This window comes from Heteronotia binoei, chromosome 2, assembly GCF_032191835.1.
Source record: "Heteronotia binoei isolate CCM8104 ecotype False Entrance Well chromosome 2, APGP_CSIRO_Hbin_v1, whole genome shotgun sequence".
Taxonomy (NCBI): Eukaryota; Metazoa; Chordata; class Lepidosauria; order Squamata; family Gekkonidae; genus Heteronotia; species Heteronotia binoei.
Genome location: NC_083224.1, coordinates 154219528 through 154238907, shown reverse-complemented (window position 1 = coordinate 154238907; position 19380 = coordinate 154219528). Strand labels below are relative to the sequence as shown.

Below are 19380 nucleotides of genomic sequence, written 5' to 3'. Positions count from 1 at the left end.
GGAAACACTGGCATAGAATATCTCATTTCCATTCTTGTGCAACTGCCCAGAGCAATGCAGAGCAATCAAAACACTTCCTCCTCCATGTAGCCATAGTGTTTGCAAGCTGCTTGCCTCATTGATTGCTTGGATTGGGTGCATAGCAGCACTCTGCATTCCTGACAAATGTTAGCATATTTGTTTTGAAGTTACACCATGACTGTAAAAGCCCACACATTAATTTAGTTCCTAATGACCTTCGTGTCCGTGGCTTCAGCTGGAACAAAAAATGTCTTTGGCAGAAACAGGAGGTTTGGCTTCTAGTATTTATATCAGGCTCAACCAATCCAGAGGTTCCATACTACCACTCTGTGCCTAAACTTTTAACATCAATTTCCCAGTTCAAGTTGCAGAATTACCTGATCATCAGGCTCACAATACGAGGTGTCACATACATGGAATGATAGTAAAATTATAACAGAGGCTATATTGGTTAAATTAGAGATAAGCCAAAATGCTTTTAGATTGGTTCTTACAGAAAGCTTTCTGTTTTTGAGATTTGCTGTATCCATGGTATTCTCAATACAGGTTCCCCATGATGTCATGATGCAACTATAGTATGATTGTGACTTATTCATGGATATCCACAGGGCATTTGCTGCCTTAACTCATGTGATTTGTGGACGCTCAATAACATTGTGCCGTAAGTGTTTTAGCATGCTCTGACTGAGCCACAACGTTTGTATCACTGAATTTTCAAGTTAAAAAATATGCAACTTTTTGCTATTAAAATCCAAAATGTTGGGTGGCCAGCAGAGGGCACTCTGAAATTAAATTCAACTAGCTCATAGTTCACATGTTTCTCTGTGGCTGAATAAGTTTCCAAATTGTCTTGGAGCCAAAGAATCTCAGTCAGTAGTCTAATGCAGTATGACAAAGTTAGAAGCTTTGTGCAACCTATAGGTGCTCAATGAGAGCAATTTTCCTTTTTTGCTCTTTCCCAAGACTGTGAATTCTGCTGGCATTTTTCTTTTGCAAATAAACAATATTTAATTTTAATACTTTGCACTAAGGGCTTCTATCACATTCCTTATACTAGGGATACAGTTGAAATCTTAAAAAATCCAGAGCTTTCTAGAGGCTGCCAAAACCAAAAAATATGACAGGCTTGATTTTGTGAAAACAAAAAGGTTCTGCTTCAGTTAAAATCAAATAAACTGCCCTATGAATCCAAAACCCACACACAGAGAATTTAGATTTGAACTTCTATAATTAAATCTTATTCATGCGGGCAAGACCTTTTTTTGAGCAGGAATACAGAGAAGAAGAAGAAGAAGATATTGGATTTATATCCCGCCCTCCACTCCGAAGAGTCTCAGAGCGGCTCACGATCTCCTTTACCTTCCTCCCCCACAACAGACACCCTGTGAGGTGGGTGGGGCTAGAGAGGGCTCTCACAGCAGCTGCCCTTTCAAGGACAACCTCTGCCAGAGCTATGGCTGACCCAAGGCCATGCTAGCAGGTGCAAGTGGAGGAGTGGGGAATCAAACCCGGTTCTCCCAGATAAGAGTCCACGCACTTAACCACTACACCAAACCGGCTCTCAGAGGAGCACAGTTCTGGCGGCTTGGCATAAGGGGTGTGGCCTAATATGCAAATAAGTTCCTGCTGAGCTTTTCTTACAAAAATACCATGTGAAACAATGGTGACATCACAGGGTATGATTTGTTATGCAAATGAGTTCCTGCTGGTCTTTCCCTATAAAAATAGCCCTGTGTTCGGGAAGTAGGATGTAAAGGTTTTTATGATAATATTTTCTCAGTAAGGGACTAATATTTAGAGTTTCATGCCATTGTAGCCAGATAACTGAGTAGATATTCACTTGTGGAAAAGAACTTTTTAGCTTTCCTATGCTTTCTGTAACCCTCTATTTTTTTAGAAAAAAAATATGTTACCTCTCCAGAAACCTGCCTGAGGTGGCATACAAAACAAAATAATGAAAAAAATGGGAACAATTAATTAAAAAACAGCTCAATAAGGCTTTAGCCTGGAATGAAAACATAGATAATAAGTATATAATAAGTATAGCCAGTTTGGTGTAGTGGTTAAGTGCGTGGACTCTTATCTGGGAGAACCGGGTTTGATTCCCCACTCCTCCACTTGCAGCTGCTGGAATGGCCTTGGGTCAGCCATAGCTCTGGCAGAGGTTGTCCTGCTGTGAGAGCCCTCTCCAGCCCCACCCACCTCACAGGGTGTCTATTGTGGCGGTGGAAGGTAAAGGAGATTGTGAGCCGCTCTGAGGCTCTTCGAAGTGGAGGGCGGGATATAAATCCAATATCTTCTTCTTCTATCTTCTAAAAACATTGATAATAAGGAACATAGATAATCAGGGACCTGCCTGAGGTGGCATACAAAACAAAATAATAAAAACAAAAAAATGGGAAAAATTAATTAAAAAACAGCTCAAAAAGGCTCTAGCCCGGAACAAAAACATTGATAATAAGTATAGATCCCCCCCTTTTTTTGCCATCATGTCACAATTACTAACCAAGGCTGACCCTGTTATCTTCCATGATCTGACAAGATTGGGCTGGCCTGGGCTATCCAGGTAAGGGCCCAGACTAAAATAGAGTTTTAAAAAAAAACCCTTCGCCTTGGTGAGCAGGAAGTTTTTGGCCTAGTGCATAAAAGAAAACAATGTAGATATCAGGCAATCCTCAAGGAGAAGGGCATAGTGCCCTCTCTCCTCCCCCTCCCCCTAAAGCTGTTCCTAAGATCTAAGAATTTTCAGGAACAGTGTGGTGAACTCTGAGGGAGGGACTGAGGGAAGGGTGTAAGCAGGCCTCAGATTCAGTGGGAGCTCACAGGAGTGCAGCTCCTGAACCTTTCTGAAAGTTCCACCTCCTTCCCACCTTGTCCATTGAATAGTAAGTGCAGCTACATAATAATCCCTGAATGAGCTCCACCACCTATTTTTCTACAAAACAACCCCTGGGTGTAAGTAGAAATAGCCCCCTGTTGAATGAGTAGAACAAGAGGCCATACAAGAGGAGGAGAGGTGATTTTTGCACTCTGTCTTCCCACTTCCCATGTTCAAAATCACTATTCTTCCTCTGAAAAGCACCTTCTCGAGGGATAGGGAGCTGCAAGAAGAGGAGGACAGCTGTGAAGCTCTTTAGAGTTTTCAGCACAGTTGCTTGGATCCAGGCCATGGAAAGGAGCATGGGTTGGTTATACAGCACAAACTTAGCATGTAGAAGACTCAATCCCTAGTAAATGAAATCAACTAATAAGCATTTGAGAATGCTTTTCTCTGTTTGAGACCCTGGAGAGCTGTTACCAGTACTGTGAAAACAGACCAATAGATTGACTTGGTATAAAAATAGACTCCTTTGGCTTGGATCAAATGGAGTATTTCTATAGGAAGAAGTGGGGCAATATTCACGGGTTCTCCTGTGCCTCTTTAGACATCTAACCTCTCCCTTCCCCCAAGTTGCTCCTGCAAGTTCTCTGTTCCATAGAATCAATATTTTGGAGGGCATTTTGGTCCATGCTGGGGGAGGTGAGGAAGTCACTCCATGGATGGAAATCTCCCATGGTATACAAACCTTTTAGAGATTAAGATTGTGCACTGGCTGTACACACAATTGTCTCTCATCTGAAGATCAAGTTGGTGTTTTCAGCTAACCACTGTCTGGGGACACTTGGGAAAGGAGCTGGTGGAATTGATCACCCCTTCTTCCACATAATTTGCACAGCTGCCACTTGTTTATTCACTTTACAATATACTAGAGAGGAGCTGAACCCACCTTTTGGCACGCAGGACATCTACATGTGTAAACCTGCACTGGCACATGGATAATGGTGACTGTTTAATTTTTCTCAGTTCCTGTTTTCAGATGTATCTGAAAGCAGCATAACCAGCATAACTGAAGCTAGAGGTTGGGATTCTATATAGGAATATACTAAAGTATTGATACCTGATATTTTGATATATTGTGGATCAAAAACTGGCTAATTAATAGGAAGCAAAGAGTGAGTATAAATGGGCAGTCTTCGCAGTGGAGGACGGTAAGCAGTGGGGTGCCGCAGGGCTCAGTACTGGGTCCCATGCTCTTTAACGTGTTCATAAATGATTTGGAGTTGAGAGTAAGCAGTGAAGTGGCCAAGTTTGCAGATGACACTAAATTGTTCAGGGTGGTGAGAACCAGAGAGGATTGTGAGGCACTCCAAAGGGATCTGTTGAGGCTGAGTGAGTGGGCGTCAACGTGGCAGATGCGGTTCAATGTGGCCAAGTGCAAAGTAATGCACATTGGGGCCAAGAATCCCAGCTACAAATACAAGTTGATGGGGTGTGAACTGGCAGAGACTGACCAAGAGAGAGATCTTGGGTTCGTGTTAGATAACTCACTGAAAATGTCAAGACAGTGTGCGATTGCAATAAAAAAGGCCAATGCCATGCTGGGAATTATTAGGAAGGGAACTGAAAACAAATCAGCCAGTATCATAATGCCCCTGTATAAATCGATGGTGCGGTCTCATTTGGAATACTGTGTGCAATTCTGGTCACGGCACCTCAAAAAGGATATTATAGCATTGGAAAAAGTGCAGAAAAGGGCAACTTGAATGATTAAAGGTTTGGAACATTTTCCCTACGAAGAAAGGTTAAAACGCTTGGGGCTCTTTAGCTTGGAGAAACGTCGACTGCGGGGTGACATGATAGAGGTTTACAAGATTATGCATGGGATGGAGAAGGCAGAGAAAGAAGTACTTTTCTCCCTTTCTCACAATACAAGAACTCGTGGGCATTCAATGAAATTGCTGAGCAGTCGGGTTAGAACGGATAAAGAAGATGAAGATATTGGATTTATATTCCGCCCTCCACTCTGAAGAGTCTCAGAGCGGCTCACAATCTCCTTTATCTCCCTCCCTCACAACAGACACCCTGTGAGGTGGGTGGGGCTGGAGAGTGCTCTCACAGCAGCTGCCCTTTCAAGGACAACCTCTGCTAGAGCTATGGCTGACCCAAGGCCATGCTAGCAGGTGCAAGTGGAGGAGTGGGGAATCAAACCCGGCTCTCCCAGATAAGAGTCCGCACACTTAACCACTACACCAAACTGGCTCTCCAGGACGTACTTCTTCACCCAAAGAAGTGATTAGTAAAAGGAGGTACTTCTTCACCCAAAGGGTGATTAACATGTGGAATTCACTGCCACAGGAAGTGGTGGTGGCTACAGGCATAGCCAGCTTCAAGAGGGGGTTAGATAAAAATATGGAGCAGAGGTCCATCAGTGGCTATATATATATAAATTATTGGCCACTGTGTGATAAAGAGTGTTGGACTGGATGGGCCGTTGGCCTGATCCAACATGGCTTCCCTTCTGTTATGTTCTTATGATACCTGATACTAAATTATTGATACCAGATAATTAGGACCAACCTGGCATTTAGTTGGTCACACCCTCAAATTCTGTTCCCAACTGCATCCCTTTTAATTTATCCCATAGGAATGAATGGTTTTGATTCACTCTGATGGAAATAATTATAACCCTGCATTTGGAGATGCTGTTTTAGGTACACCTGGTAAACTGATCATTGCCAATAGGGAAATTGTATGTGTGTTACGTGTGCAATAATCCCACCAGTTTATTGCAATATACAAGTTTTCTCTCCACACACAAACAACTCATTGAGAGCCATGGTATAGTGGTTAAGTGCACAGACTCTTATCTAGGAGAACTGGTTTGATTCCCCACTCTTCCTCATGCACCTGCTGATGTGACCTTGGGTCAGCCACAAATTCTTTCAAAACTGTTCTGCTCAAGAGCAGTTCTAGGAGAGCTCTCTCAGCCCCACCTACCTCACAGGGTGTCTGTTGTGGGGAGGGGAAGGGAAAGGAGATTGTAAGCAGCTTTAAGACTCTTTCAGGTAGTGAAGGGTGGGGTATAAATCCAATCTCTTCTTCTGTTCTTCTTCATTCTCATCATGATGGTCGTTTTTGTGGTGGTAAAATGTATAGAAGAACAGGTAAACAACCTTTTAGGGAGTTCAGATACATTCGCTGATTTTCAATACCTTCCTCACTGGGGCTGAAACTTTTGTTACATAAATACACATGTACATATCTGGAAATAAACACTGAAAACTAAAAAGTAATGTAGAATGTATATTTAACTGTCAAATTTTGAATATGAAGTTCTGAATAATCAGATTTGTTTTTTTTGAGAAACAAAGTTCTGCATTCAAATCTGAAATGTATTGGGGTGAGACAAGATCTGAACATTTATTTAATTAAAACAAAAAAGCCCCCTTTCCCACCAAACCACAGAGAAACAAAAGCTGTCTTCACTGGAGCCTTGTGCAACCTAGAAAACATGTCTGACATAGTTCCCTTAATGGGCCCCTTCACACAAACATGCATGCCACAATTTCTCATCACTTGTCTTCTGATGACTGGCAGATGGATACATGAACTGAGTATGTTAAAAGCGTTATACTTGATGATGTTGAATGAGAACCTTATGTATTTGGTGCTTATATCTGTAACTGGCATGTGCAAGCTGTCTCTTTATGTTACAATTACCAAACGATGACTATGAGTGTGAGAGAAAAGTGGCTTTAATGTGCCATGAAAGATGTAAGAATGCCAACTGACCCACAGTGCCACCCATGCTTCTGGCAGTCCACAAATATTGCCAGAAAGAATATGCAGGCGTCATTATGCAGTATTTTAAACATGACCCACACTTGAACAGAGTTCAGCATACCTAAGCCTGTTGATTTCAAAGGGCTTGAATATGCCTTACTCTTGCTTTGAATTGTGGCCAAAGACTTTAAACCCGGCATTCTATAGAATTATAGAGAGCTCTGAGAAATAGGTTATGACATATCCACAGGAAATTCAAGTGCTTGCCTAGATTCCACTTCCCCATTTTATATATGCTGACACGCCATTACAGTCCTTCCTGTTCCAGTATGGTTGTGACATGGTTTCTCTTATCTCTAGGGAGATCGTGGACCACAAGGACCTCCTGGTGCTCCCGGTGAAGATGGGACGAGAGTATGTTGTTAATACATTTGTCTTTTTGCATTCAGTTTAATCTAAAGGAGGTGCTTAGGCACATATTAACCCTTTGCTTCAATTTCATAAACAGGGAGAAGATGGAGAGGTTGGACCAAGAGGCCTCCCAGGTGAAGCTGTAAGCAAAGCTTCCTTATTCATTACTTACTGTGTGTCTTGATTTTTTCATGCTGTACACTTATGTAGAGGAAGCCTCCATGGTAGATTCATTTGTCCCTGCTAAGTTATTATCAGTCTTAAAGATAATTTCTGACTGAGATGATGCCTTGGGGACAAATTCCTCCCATATATCTGATTTGCGATGCTTTCCCTCATACAAAGTGATATTAGCCACTATTTTTGATCACTGAAATGCATCAACAAAACATTCTTCTTTTTCAGCTTTTGAAGTTTTCATTCTTTTATTCATGAGTGTACACAGATGTTAAGACCTTCAGTTGTTTTCAACATTTAACATGGGAGAAATTTATGGATGCATTGTTTGAAATAATGTATGACCCAATAATCCCACCATTCCTAATTTGTGGTGTTTTACAACAAACTAAAATTGTTTGAATTGGTTCATTCAGTTCCATTCTGCATTCAGATGAATTGCAGGACTGAGTCTTATGTGTGTCCTCTGTCACATATGATGTAATATGCAAGTATCTGATGGTGGAAAGTGCCATCAAGTCACGGGTGATTTATGGCAACCCAACAGGGTTTTTATGGCAAGCAAGAGACATTCCGAAGTGGTTTGCCATTGCCTGCTATTCCTTTGAGGTCTCCAGACAAGCTACTTTTCAGGGCCTACTCTAAGCTTCTGAGATTTGACTAGTCAGGCTTCCCTGGCCTACCCAGGTCAGAGCATGCAGGTGCCTATATGTGCACATTTGTACTCACGTACACCTCACTTGCATGATCTTTCCAGTTTTAAAAATAGTGGATGGGTCACTGATCCACTGGTCACTTGTGCTCACAATTATGTACATAAGAGCCCAGTTACCCACTATATGAAATATGGTGAGAGGATGTACTGTGTAGATTCTATGTGTCTTTGGCCTGTCTTCTGAACTTGTACTTTGTATGCACATGTGGATGTCAGTGAGAATTTGACTTTATAATAGCTGAAAGATATAATATGTACACTTCAAAGTGATTTATCTCTTCCTTTTTTGGTTCTTGATAGACAATTGTTTGGATCCTTCAGAAAATGTCCTCTGATAGGATTTCTAGCAGTGGAGCACAACTTATGTGCTTTACCTTTTCCATTGCAGTTTAAACTACCCCACAAATGTTGTTTCTAGGAACATGGTACTCTCCAGACCAGCATGAGGATAGAGCTGGGTGCCTTTTGAGGGACTTGGCAAAAGTTACCCCGCTTCCATTTGCAGAAATGTATGGTGGGATCCAGCCCATTATGTTAAAAGTTGTGATGGGTAATATCTGCAAAAGTGTCTGAATCAATGCAGTTAATTGAATTAATGCAATGCCACTAGAAGGCTGCTAGCTGATTTCTTGTGCTATAGCTATCAAATTTGCTTTCCTTTGCAACCCGCCCCCCCCCCACAAATCTAACCATTTTACTCTCAGAAACTGAAGCTGCTGTGTTGACTTCAGTAAGCCATCTAAGACTGAAAGCAACAGACAGATATTCTAAGCATGGCGGTAGTGGTTTTGAACAAATGCTTTGGCATACCTGCAGTAAGCCCTTGGTTAAATTGGGATTGATTTTAGAACAAAGTCTTTGTGTGTGATTTCTCCCCCCAGAGTGATTTGCCCCTTTGAAGGAGCTACATACTATAATGTTCCTTTTTTGCTTTTGACCATCTAGAGATCAAAGAAATATTATATATTCAAGTTGCAATATTATAGAAGATAAAAGAAAGGATATAGCTAAGAAGGGTTATGGGGGTCTTTAAAGGCTACCACCTACAAAGTTCAGTAAATTTAATGTGTGAGACCTAGAATAAAGGAACCACAACCAGAACCCAACTTCCTATAAGGTACTTTAGTGCCATCTTGCTTTATCTTATGCTAGTTATGCTGTTTCCCATATAAATGGGAGCCAAAGAAAAGGTCCAAGGACTTATCCTATTTGAAATTTGTTGGTTCTTTTTCCACACCATGACCTCACTTTCTAGGGTGGGAAACAGGAAGGCATGGTAAGCTAAGCTCCTATCTGGTTAGATAGTTTATAGAATGGTGGTCGGCTCTTCACACTTGCCTGTATCTATCAACCTATATATGGGATGCAAGAAATGCAACTGCTCAAGCGAAAGTATAATCATGCCTTTATGAACTCATTTGCATTGTTTCAAGGATATATAAGAACTGCTGTTGACAGGGCTCTCCTAGTAGGAATAGTGAGGTTGTGTTAACTCTTCCTTGGAATGACCACAAGATGGCTTTAGTCTTACACACATGGATATGGTAAAGCTTTCTTATCACAACATTTTTCTGAAGGGGGAAAATACATTTCCACTTATTCAAGACCGCATAGGCATACAGAAAGGAACCACTGCATATGGAGCATTTTTGCTTATAATTCCTGCAGTCTTCTGCCTACTGTCTCTTTCCCTCACATGCTTTGTAAACAAAAATCCTAGTTATTATTTTTTTTTAATCAGGGTCAGCGAGGATTACTGGGCCCAAGAGGGTCACCCGGCCCCCCAGGACAACCTGTATGTATTTCATAAAGAAATTCCTTAAATTATATTTTGGATTTTTTTTCCACAGATGTGACCATCATAACAAATGTTTTGTTCTGTTCTTCTGTATAGGGAATTGCAGGTATTGATGGTCCACAGGGTCCCAAAGGAAACTTGGTACGTTGGAACTTCAGTAGCATCATTTTGGAGAACCAAACAAGTTCAAAGGATCTTTGACCATAAATTATGAAATTAGTCTTTCTTCTCACACTGGCATCTGTAATATTTTAAATCTAATTGTGGGATGTTTCTGAAGTAAAATGTTTGCATGGCACACAATGCTGACATCCAGTCACATAAAAACTGGCCTTCATTTTATCCTGTATGGGGCGGGGGGGGCATCTGTGGTTTGCCCCAGGCATTGATGAGGACAGAGAATCATTGGCCTCTCAGGGATGTGGTTGGGACTTGTCAGTTTAACCAGGAGCTGGGAGAGCATCACACCAAATTGCAGGTCAGGAAACTTGCTGAACTTGAAAAAAGCCTTGCTGTGTGTGGTGGTGGTAGTGGAGGTGTTTTATTGACAGTAAACACATATATGTTTGCCCTAAACTAATATTGTGTCTGTATATTTCTTGCACAACAGGGCCCTCAAGGGGAACCAGGACCTCCCGGCCAACAAGGAATTCCAGGTCCACAAGTACGTGTTTAACAATCTATAAATTGCAACTTTTTTTTTTCATTTAAGATGTCCTGGGGATGTGGAGCAAGAAATGTATTGGTGTGAACTACCCTGCCCTTACTGAATTTATTTTTGCTAGTAGCCGTTTACAAGTTATCCTGAAAATATTCCCTGTATAAGTGAGAGAGAACTTTTGCAGCAAGTTTGCAGAGGTCTCCTCCCCCTTTCTCTTCCTTCAGAGAGAAAAATGACTCATTCAGAGTTCTCTGAATGCCTGTGAGAACAGCCACACCTGTAGGAGGGTTCTGAATTAGATCTTGTTGCATATTCACAGCCAGCAAAGTAGCCCTCAGAAAGACTCGCACAAACCTCCTAGTCTCTCTGAGTGTTTTTTAAAGCGACCTTTTCAAACAACCCTGCAATGCTTGAACAAGAAAATATATGTATATTGTTGTAGCTGGGGTCTTACACTCTGGGTTCTTCTTTACAGGGACTTCCAGGTCCACAAGGTCCAATTGGAGTTCCTGGTGAAAAAGTAAGTAGCATTCCATTACTGAGAGACCAGTGGATCTGAGTAGCAGTCCTTGGTGTGTGTTTAATAAGAAACTTTACCTGTATAGTTTTCAGACAGAGGCTGTGAGTTGTCTCAGTGGTAATTATCTCTAAGATAGTACACTCTTTATAAATGCAGATGGTCCTTTCCAGTTTGACTTTCACATAAAAGTGACAACAGTGGTACTTAAACAATCCCCCAATACAGATATCTGCATTTGTTTTTTGCAGAATCCCCCCAAAAGTACCTAATTAAACACATCTATAGCCTGCTGTTTCTTTTGACAGCTCCTCTCATGAAACTCACATTATTACACAACCAGGAACTGATCAGGTCCACTCTCCCTGAGCTTCACAGTGCCATGCCATTAGGGCCTTCTGAGTCATTTCTGGGACCCCATCCTGGAGGATAAGGCCTATTGGTGGGTCTTAGCCACAGAAGCTCAATGGAATCTCCATGTTCTGATTCAGCACACCTTTGAATGTCAGATACCCAGACAAAAGAAAATGGATGTCCCCTCTTCATCTCTTGCCTGTGAATTTTCTGAGAAATTTGAGTGTGAGTGTAAACAAAATTATACAAAAGGTTGCTGGTCCCACCAGTATTATTAGGGAGTGCTTGCAGGTTGGGAGCCTCTGCATCTACATTAAGGCTTCTGTGTCCCTAAGAATTCACTGAACTTAAAATAAATGTGTCCACAGTAGTCATTTGGAGACAGTTTTACTCAGAGCTCCCCCCACCCCTGCCAGTATCCACTGGCATCTTTTGTGGGTGTCCCTGAAGTCAGGGACATCAGGGCTTCAGTTCAGAGGCGCAAGGAGAGAAGGTGGCAGATAGGCTTAAGGTCTGTGCCTGCCTGTGGCAGGCAATCTATTTTCCCATTGCACTCATGGACATCATTAGTAATTACAACATGGGGATGAGTGACCTAGGAAAGGATGTGCCAAGGTATGTCTGAGCCATGCAGCTCCTGCAACCCCTGCCTTTGTGACAGTTATAACTTGAAATACCAGCCTTAGTCACTATGCTACACTCTGTCTCAAAATGAATGTGATACAGGAGAGGAAAAGACACTCAGGAGCTGTGAGACTTTTTAAAATGAAGGCAGCTGGTAAATCTTGTGAGGAGAAGCAGTAGAATATGGAGGTAGGAAAATGTATCTCTTGTCATCCAGCAGACATAATTCGCTCCAGGCTTTTTATTAGTTTTAATTTGCTCTTCTGGCTTTCATTATAACTTATGTGGCTTACTTACACTTTAGTGAGATGTTTGCAGCAAGCTTTTATGAATGGGCCTAAGGACTTTTTGCCTTCTGGCCATCTGCAGGAAAGCACTGAGTCCCCACCACCCTCAGCCGCTTATAATAAGACGGGAAATGTGGCGATACAAGTCTTTTCTAGGCATATACTTCATTCTAAGCATATCCTTCATTCATTTCTACATATATGCATGCATTAATTCATGTATTCATTCCTTTTAATTTCAAGGGCCACTGTCTTCAGTCTCCTGAGGGGATTTTTATTAGCATGCATGCACTGCACTGCTCTCTGTATGGGGGAATATTTGATTTCCAAAAGTTACATTTTCTCTTGTGATAATTACAAATGGCTCAGAGAATTATTTCTTTTGTATGTTGAAGGGCAAATCAAGCTGGCAGACATTAGACAGCCTGCCCTGAGCTCCATATTTCATTCTGTGAAATTATTTTGACTTTATAGGTTGAACAGCTGCATATAACTTCCCTTTTCTAGACAGAATACAGACAGATTGTTAGGCAGAGGGGGAATCATGTGTAATTCAAAATGCATACAATCCCAACAGTCAAGCTGTGTTTGCATGTAGTTACTTATGCTGCCACAGAATTGCCTGTCACTGATATGTGGACAAACCAACAAAGATTTCAATAACACAAACCATAATCAGCTATTTATATGGCTGCTCTCAGATCTAGTGAACCAGCTCAACCAAGGCTGCAGAGCACAAGCTACAGCCTAGGAACCTGGGGCCAAGAGTCCTTCAGGTTAGAAATTTTAGCAGGTAGCAACAGTTCTTCCTAATTTGCTCTCCTGGCTCACATCAGACCAATTCAGAGTATGCATCAAAGCATTTCAGTCCCACTCTGTGCACAAATAAAATAGAAAAGGAGGGAAGGGCACAAAGAAACTGGAAGGGGCAACGTTTCCCTTTTTTAACCTTACTATAAGACAGTCTCACTAGGGATGGACACAAACCTAAACATTTCAATTCAGGGTGACCCCTAAACCAAAAATGTCCCAAACTGGCCTGTTTACAGCCATTTAAATCCAGCAGCTAACAGATGGATCTACCCCGCTGTTTGGTTTAAATGGCTGGCAGCCATTTCACTGGTCAATTTTGCTTTCCCCCCATTTCCAAGTTAGCTACGGTCTTCAGGCTGCCTCCTGTTCACTGTTCTCGTGCTTACAGTGACGAGCTGGGTATCAACCAGAGCCTAGGCCTTTTCCATCATGGCTCCCACTTTGTGAAACTGGTTCCCTGAAAGCATGAGGGTTTTTCCCCTTGTTGGAGATCTCTAGGTGGTGCTGCAAGGCCTATTTGTTTGTCAGGGCTTTTGATGGGATTTGAATAACAGGCATCTGTTGAGTAAAGGAAGGATGTGTTTGGGAGCTGATATTTTATTTTGCGTTTAACTTTTCATGTTTCAATTATTGCCATAAAGTGCTCTGAGCCAAGAGAAAAGATGAAGTAAAACTATTAGTATAAATAAACAAACAAGGGAACACAAAAGCCCAGCAACAAATTGTGGTTGTGCTCTGAATGTAGCTCTAGATAAACTGGAATTAAAGAGTGATGAAGCACAGCATAGAGTGAAAGATCACTGCAACTTAACAACAGAATAGTAAAAAATCCAATCATCCCTGTGTCTAAGTACACACTGCCTTGTGTATAATACAATCCAGATTTAATGATGGCAGAGTACTTATGCCATTATTGAAAGGAGGCAGTTTCGGACAATCCCCCCCCCCACACAATTTGATATATTTTACTTATTCTTAGTGTAATGTTTTAGTGTTGAGGGATAGGGTGGGGTAAAAATCGCAAATTAAATTAAATTAAATTAAATAATTAAATTAAACCTTTACTTTGCCCTCTGTGCTGTTTTATACCCCACTGTTGTCTGTTTGGCTGTTGCCTTTTTAAGAATGGCACTTTCAGGTGTTTGGCAAAACACCCACCAACAAAAGTGGGGAAAGATTAAAGTGCTTGTTTCTAAACATGCTATTTTTAAAAACTTGACATGCTGAAGTTTAGGCTATTACCTCAATTCAGTTGAAAAACAGACTAAACTGTGTTGGCCTCTTGTTGTTTCCTTTGTGCTGTAGCGTATGCTAAACATTTTCAAAGCAAAATCATTGTGGTGTTATTTTGAGCTTCATCATCAAAGGTATAACTTTGCTGACCCTTAAAGTTTCATGGAAGCCAGGCTTAACATTGCAGATGCTTACTTTTAAGTGCCTACACGTACTAAATGTAGCAGGCATTCTAGCATCCACTTCTATCTAATTTTAGCTTCCAGTTGATCAAGATCTGATCTCCATCAGTAGCCAGGAATGTTTTGGATTAGTTACATTAGATATTCAAATGCATATTCCTTCTCAAAAAGCAGAGAGCTTCATGCCATCACTGATAACCTGATAACCTCCAGGACTGATTACTGTCATTCACTCTAGAAATGGGCATACTGAGAAAATACAGGTTCGTGTTGGTTTGTGGGGCTGTACAAACCGCAAACCTCCACAAGCCTCCCTTGTTACCGAACTGGTTTGTTTTATGGGGTTCATGACCCAGTGAACTCACTGCTTGGACTTCACTCATGTGTGGTGTGTCTTGCAAAAACCATTTAGAGGGATGTTTCCTTTGAATGGCTTATGTAAGGTGCACCACGCAAGAGTGAAGTCCAAGTGGTGAGTTCACTCACTCCCTGGTGAACTCACTACTTGACCTTTACTCATGCAGTGCACCTTCCAAAAGCCATTTACAGAGAAGGGAACATCCCTTTAAGTGGCTTTTGCAAGGGGCACCATGCGTGAGTGAAGTCTGAGCAGTGAGTTCCCTTGTAAACTCTTCAGTTGGCCTTCACTCATCTTGTGCACTTTGCAAAAGCCATTTAAAAGGAAGGGTATTTCCCTTTAAATTGCTTCTGCAAAGCATGCTGCTGCAACCTCAGCTGGGCTCTGCTGGCAGCCTGGTTAAACTGGACTGCCAGACAGAACCCAGAAAAGAACTGATCCTGCAGGGTGAAGTCTTCCTGCAGGCTGAGCTGGGGTTCTGCTGGGCAGCCTGGTTGTAACTGGACTGCCCAACAGAACCCACAAAAGAACTGATCCTGCAGGGAGAACTGTCTCTGCAGGTTTGGCTGGGTTTTGCTGGCAGCCTGGTTCAAACTGGATTACCCAACAGAGTCCATAAAGGATCCAGTCCTGCAGGGAGAACTGTCCCTGCAGGCTGGGCTAGGGCTCTACTGGACAGCCTAGTTGAATCCAGACTGCCCAACAGAGCCTGCAAAGGAGCCAATCCTGTGAATAGAACTCTCCCTACAGGGTTGTCTGGGGCACTGCTGGGCATCTTGGTTGAAACCAAACTACTCAACAGAGCCTGCAAGTCATTTCAGCAATCCCCTGGAAGTGGGGGTAGAGCAAGAGGGATAGCTGTAATGGCTTGCATCTATTTCAGCCTAACAGCTGACAGGCACACCAGCCCCATGACCCTGGCAATTTTCATGATGAATTTAGGTTGTAGGGAGGTTCATGCCCTTCCCTAATTCACTCTGTCTTTGAAGACCATTCAGAAGCTGTTGTAGAATGCTGGAATGTTTGATGAAGAATGCTGAAGATTTACAAGGAAGTCCTCTGTGGCTTCTGCCAAAGATGTGTTAAGAAGTGTCTTCTACTGTATGAACCTAAATGATGTGATCTGAAAGGAAAGTTCTACTTGTTAAAAGCTGAATCAAACAATTCTGCAGTTAATTATTTGGCAGTGAAATAGAGCTTTAGACAAACAAGTCACTCAAAAGCCCTTAGTCCTACCATTCATGCCTACTCTTAGCCATTCTTTATTTCTTCCCCTACCTACTCCTGTTTCAGCATCATTTTTCTTGTACCTTATCTATGCTTGAGAGTGCCAAGCAACCAGAGATCACATATTGTTCTGTGGCCAATTAAATTTGGTAACATTCATGTATCACCACAAGCCAATAAGTCAATTTGAAATTTGGATAGTGTTTTGAATATTGCCCATGTGGATTATTGTAGCCAAAGAGATCAGCAATTGGCCTCACTTTACCACTCATTCAAACACTTTTGTGTATCTTTTGTGACCATTGCAACAAATTGCACGAGGGAGGAAGAGGATTGTCACCAAAACTGCCCTCCTCCTAACTGTGTTCTTCCTGGTATAAGATCTATAAAGTTGAAAAACACATTCAATTTTGTTAGGGAATATCCTCCACAAAGAGATCACTTACAAAGAAAAGACTAAAGAAAATAACTAGCTTTCACTTGTTGGTATCTTTTGTATGACTACTCAACAGTTTTTGGTTTTCTCTCTCTCTCTCTCTCTCTCTCTCTCTCATTTTATGTGTGTGGGTACTATAGCTAAAAATTAACCACTTTGGTGAAATGTGTCACAACGAATGTCTAAAATTTGGTGAATGTCAGTAGTTACATGTGAATATTTGCAACCTCAGAAGAAAGAACACCAACTATTCTAGTGATTGTTCACAGTTGCCTAAATATGATCATCTAAATTCATTATCATATGTCTGAAAACTGAGGAAATACATACCTGCTTTCAAACATAAATTTATCAGAGATTCTTAAGCCTCACACACACACATCATACACCAAATGTAGGTGCTCATTTAACATTCCTAGTCATGCAAGTTTAGCATAACATGAATTCTACATTAAATAAAAAGTGCATGCAATAAAATCATGTTATAAATCAGGAATTGGGAATAACTCTTCCAATGGTTATACATTGAGGGAATGTTTAGACGAATCCTGAACTCTCAGTTAGGTGATGAGCTTGCTAGGCCTACATTATGGAATACCATCTTTTTGCTTTCATACCACTTTTGTTTTCTTTTTGTCCATAAATAATCTGTCTATTGACATTTGCCACTTGTGATTCCTTATCCTTTGATTGATTTCTCAAAAGTGTTCCTTTATCTCCCTTCAGGGACCACAGGGCAAGTCAGGTCTTGCTGGACTTCCTGGTGCAGATGGCCCTCCTGTAAGTAGTATACGATTTTCCCACTTCTATTATTTTAAGTAATTTTAAGTCATTTTTGCAGTTTTATGTTCATGAATTTCGACAAGAAGAGTTCATTACTGATAGCTGGAAGCAGATATCATGAAACATATCCAGTTTGAACTCTACCTGTGTTTCTAGTCAAGTTTGTCTGAAATAAGAGGTGAGAAATTGGAGTGATGATAATGAAGAATCATTCAGATATATAACTTTCTTATTCTAACAATTCAAAAGATTTAATATAAATATTAGGAGAGATCTGTCTTTTTAGTTAAAGCACAGATTTATGCTTTTGGGCTAAACTTCTGCATTCTTTTAGGGGATTTATAGCGTAATCCTAAGAATGGTTTTCTGGGAGTAAACCCCATTGATTGTAAGTAGACCTGCCTAGGTTGCTGTTAAAAATGTAACTTTCTGATGCTAATAACTGTCATTCAAAGCTAACCCAATGAAGCTGTGAGTGACTAACAGCCCAATCCAGACATACATGGCAGCCAGCCGCTCGGGCATGGGCGGATCTAAGGCGCCGCTCGTTGTCTTCCAAAGGGGTTTGGGGCGCCGGAGCGCGGTGCACCCAAACCCAGGGCAATAGATGTGTGAAATACGCTGGAGCGTGAGGTCCCAGAGTGGTGCGAGGGCGGAGACAGGAGGGGGTGCTTCCACAGGGACACCAGGGATTGGCTGGTGGCGGCCGGGGAGCCGGCCCAAGTGACACTCAGCAGCGGAGAGAGCGCTCCCCAGTGATAGACTGCCTGCATGCCCCACCCACCCCCACGCATACACCCAGTCCCAAAGTGTGGCCGTGGCATCTGGTCAGCACATGCCACTAGCTCCATGGAGCAGCCTACCCGCCAAAGGGGCGAAGCCGAGCCCGTCAGTGTCCCTCCTGTGGGCTGCATGGCTGGATGGCATCCCAGATGCTGCGGGGCCCCCCTGCCAGGACACAGTAGACCACCTGCTGCAGGCACCCATGCACCAAAGATGCCGGCAACAGTCGTCGCAGTGGCTTGCACTCGTGCCCTCCCACAGAGAATTGGACACCCATGAGGGGCGCGAGGCGGTTTTGAAGTGGCTCTGTGCAGGACTCACCTGCCCCCATCCCCAGATCCCCTTTGAATAAGGACTCAACGCAATGTGCAGGGATAAGATTTATTAAAGCGCCAGGCTGCAGAGGGGTTGCCGTCTGGCCCCCTCGCAGAATGCTGCCTTGAGCTGCGGTGGGCAGAGGCGGCTGCCCAAAGGGCAGAGCCGTGGGGCAGCTGGTCCCATCAGGTGGGCGTGGTGTCCTGCATGTCATCCCCGACGGTGCCTGTGTGCAGTGTCTCCCCGCCTGCCTCACCGGGGGGGGGGGACGGCCTCGGGAGTGGCAGGAGCAGACCCTCCACTGGCCACTAGGGACTGGTCAATATTGACGAGCAGCCGCTCCACCCTTGTGCCCCACTCCTATGACTGCCTCGCCATGGCCAGGAGACGGGGCATGTGGCCAGTGACCGTGGACACGGTCCCCTTCATCCCCGCCATCCAGCGTTGGCCCCATGGCTGTGGCCTCCCGCCATTCCCAGTGCACCTCCAGCTGGTCCCGCTCTATGGCTGCCCACATGGAGGACAGGGTGGTGGGGATTCTTTAAGCTGGCTGTGGTCCCCAAGCCCTGGGTCCCAGTTCCTGGCCACGTGCACAGCCTTCTGCATCACTGCCACCTTCCGGATCCCCCAGCGGCTCCCCCTGGTTAGGGGCTGGGTCCGAGGGGGGGACAGGGGCCGCCCTGCACACAAGTCTGCCATGCCCAGCCCCCCCGCATTCCCGGCCCCCAAGGCATGGGGAGGGGATGTGGGCAGATCCAGGGTCCGCAGCATGAGGGAGGCAGCTAGGGACAACTGTCTGCATGGGGATGCCGTCCGTAGATTCTCCACCACGTCGGTTGTCAGTGTCATGGTGTGGCTACCTGCAAAACGGGACAGGGGTCAGATACTGGCACAAGCAGCAAGTTGCGAATTCCCCACGCCCTGTGCTCAGTGTCGCACCTTGAGGGGACTCAGGCCGCTCATCATCTGTGGACAGAGGGAGGTCACCCACCGCAGCATCCCTGACATCCTCACTCGATGTGTCCTCCCCCTGATTCAGCACCTCCTGACGACTGTCTGGACGTCCTGTGGGTGGCAGAGG

At 43.3% G+C, this 19380-nt stretch overlaps 1 protein-coding gene across 4 annotated transcripts in view; it reads left to right on the top strand.

The window, feature by feature from the left end:
• Window positions 1-19380, top strand: part of COL11A1 (collagen type XI alpha 1 chain) — a 335777-nt gene that overhangs the window by 160764 nt on the left and 155633 nt on the right. For all 4 annotated transcript variants that reach the window (XM_060232292.1, XM_060232289.1, XM_060232291.1 and 1 more), the window contains 7 exons: window positions 6986-7039; window positions 7134-7178; window positions 9670-9723; window positions 9823-9867; window positions 10337-10390; window positions 10863-10907; window positions 17145-17198. In XM_060232292.1, coding sequence (XP_060088275.1) covers window positions 6986-7039; window positions 7134-7178; window positions 9670-9723; window positions 9823-9867; window positions 10337-10390; window positions 10863-10907; window positions 17145-17198 — 351 coding nt within the window. The remainder of the gene's footprint in view (window positions 1-6985; window positions 7040-7133; window positions 7179-9669; window positions 9724-9822; window positions 9868-10336; window positions 10391-10862; window positions 10908-17144; window positions 17199-19380) is intronic.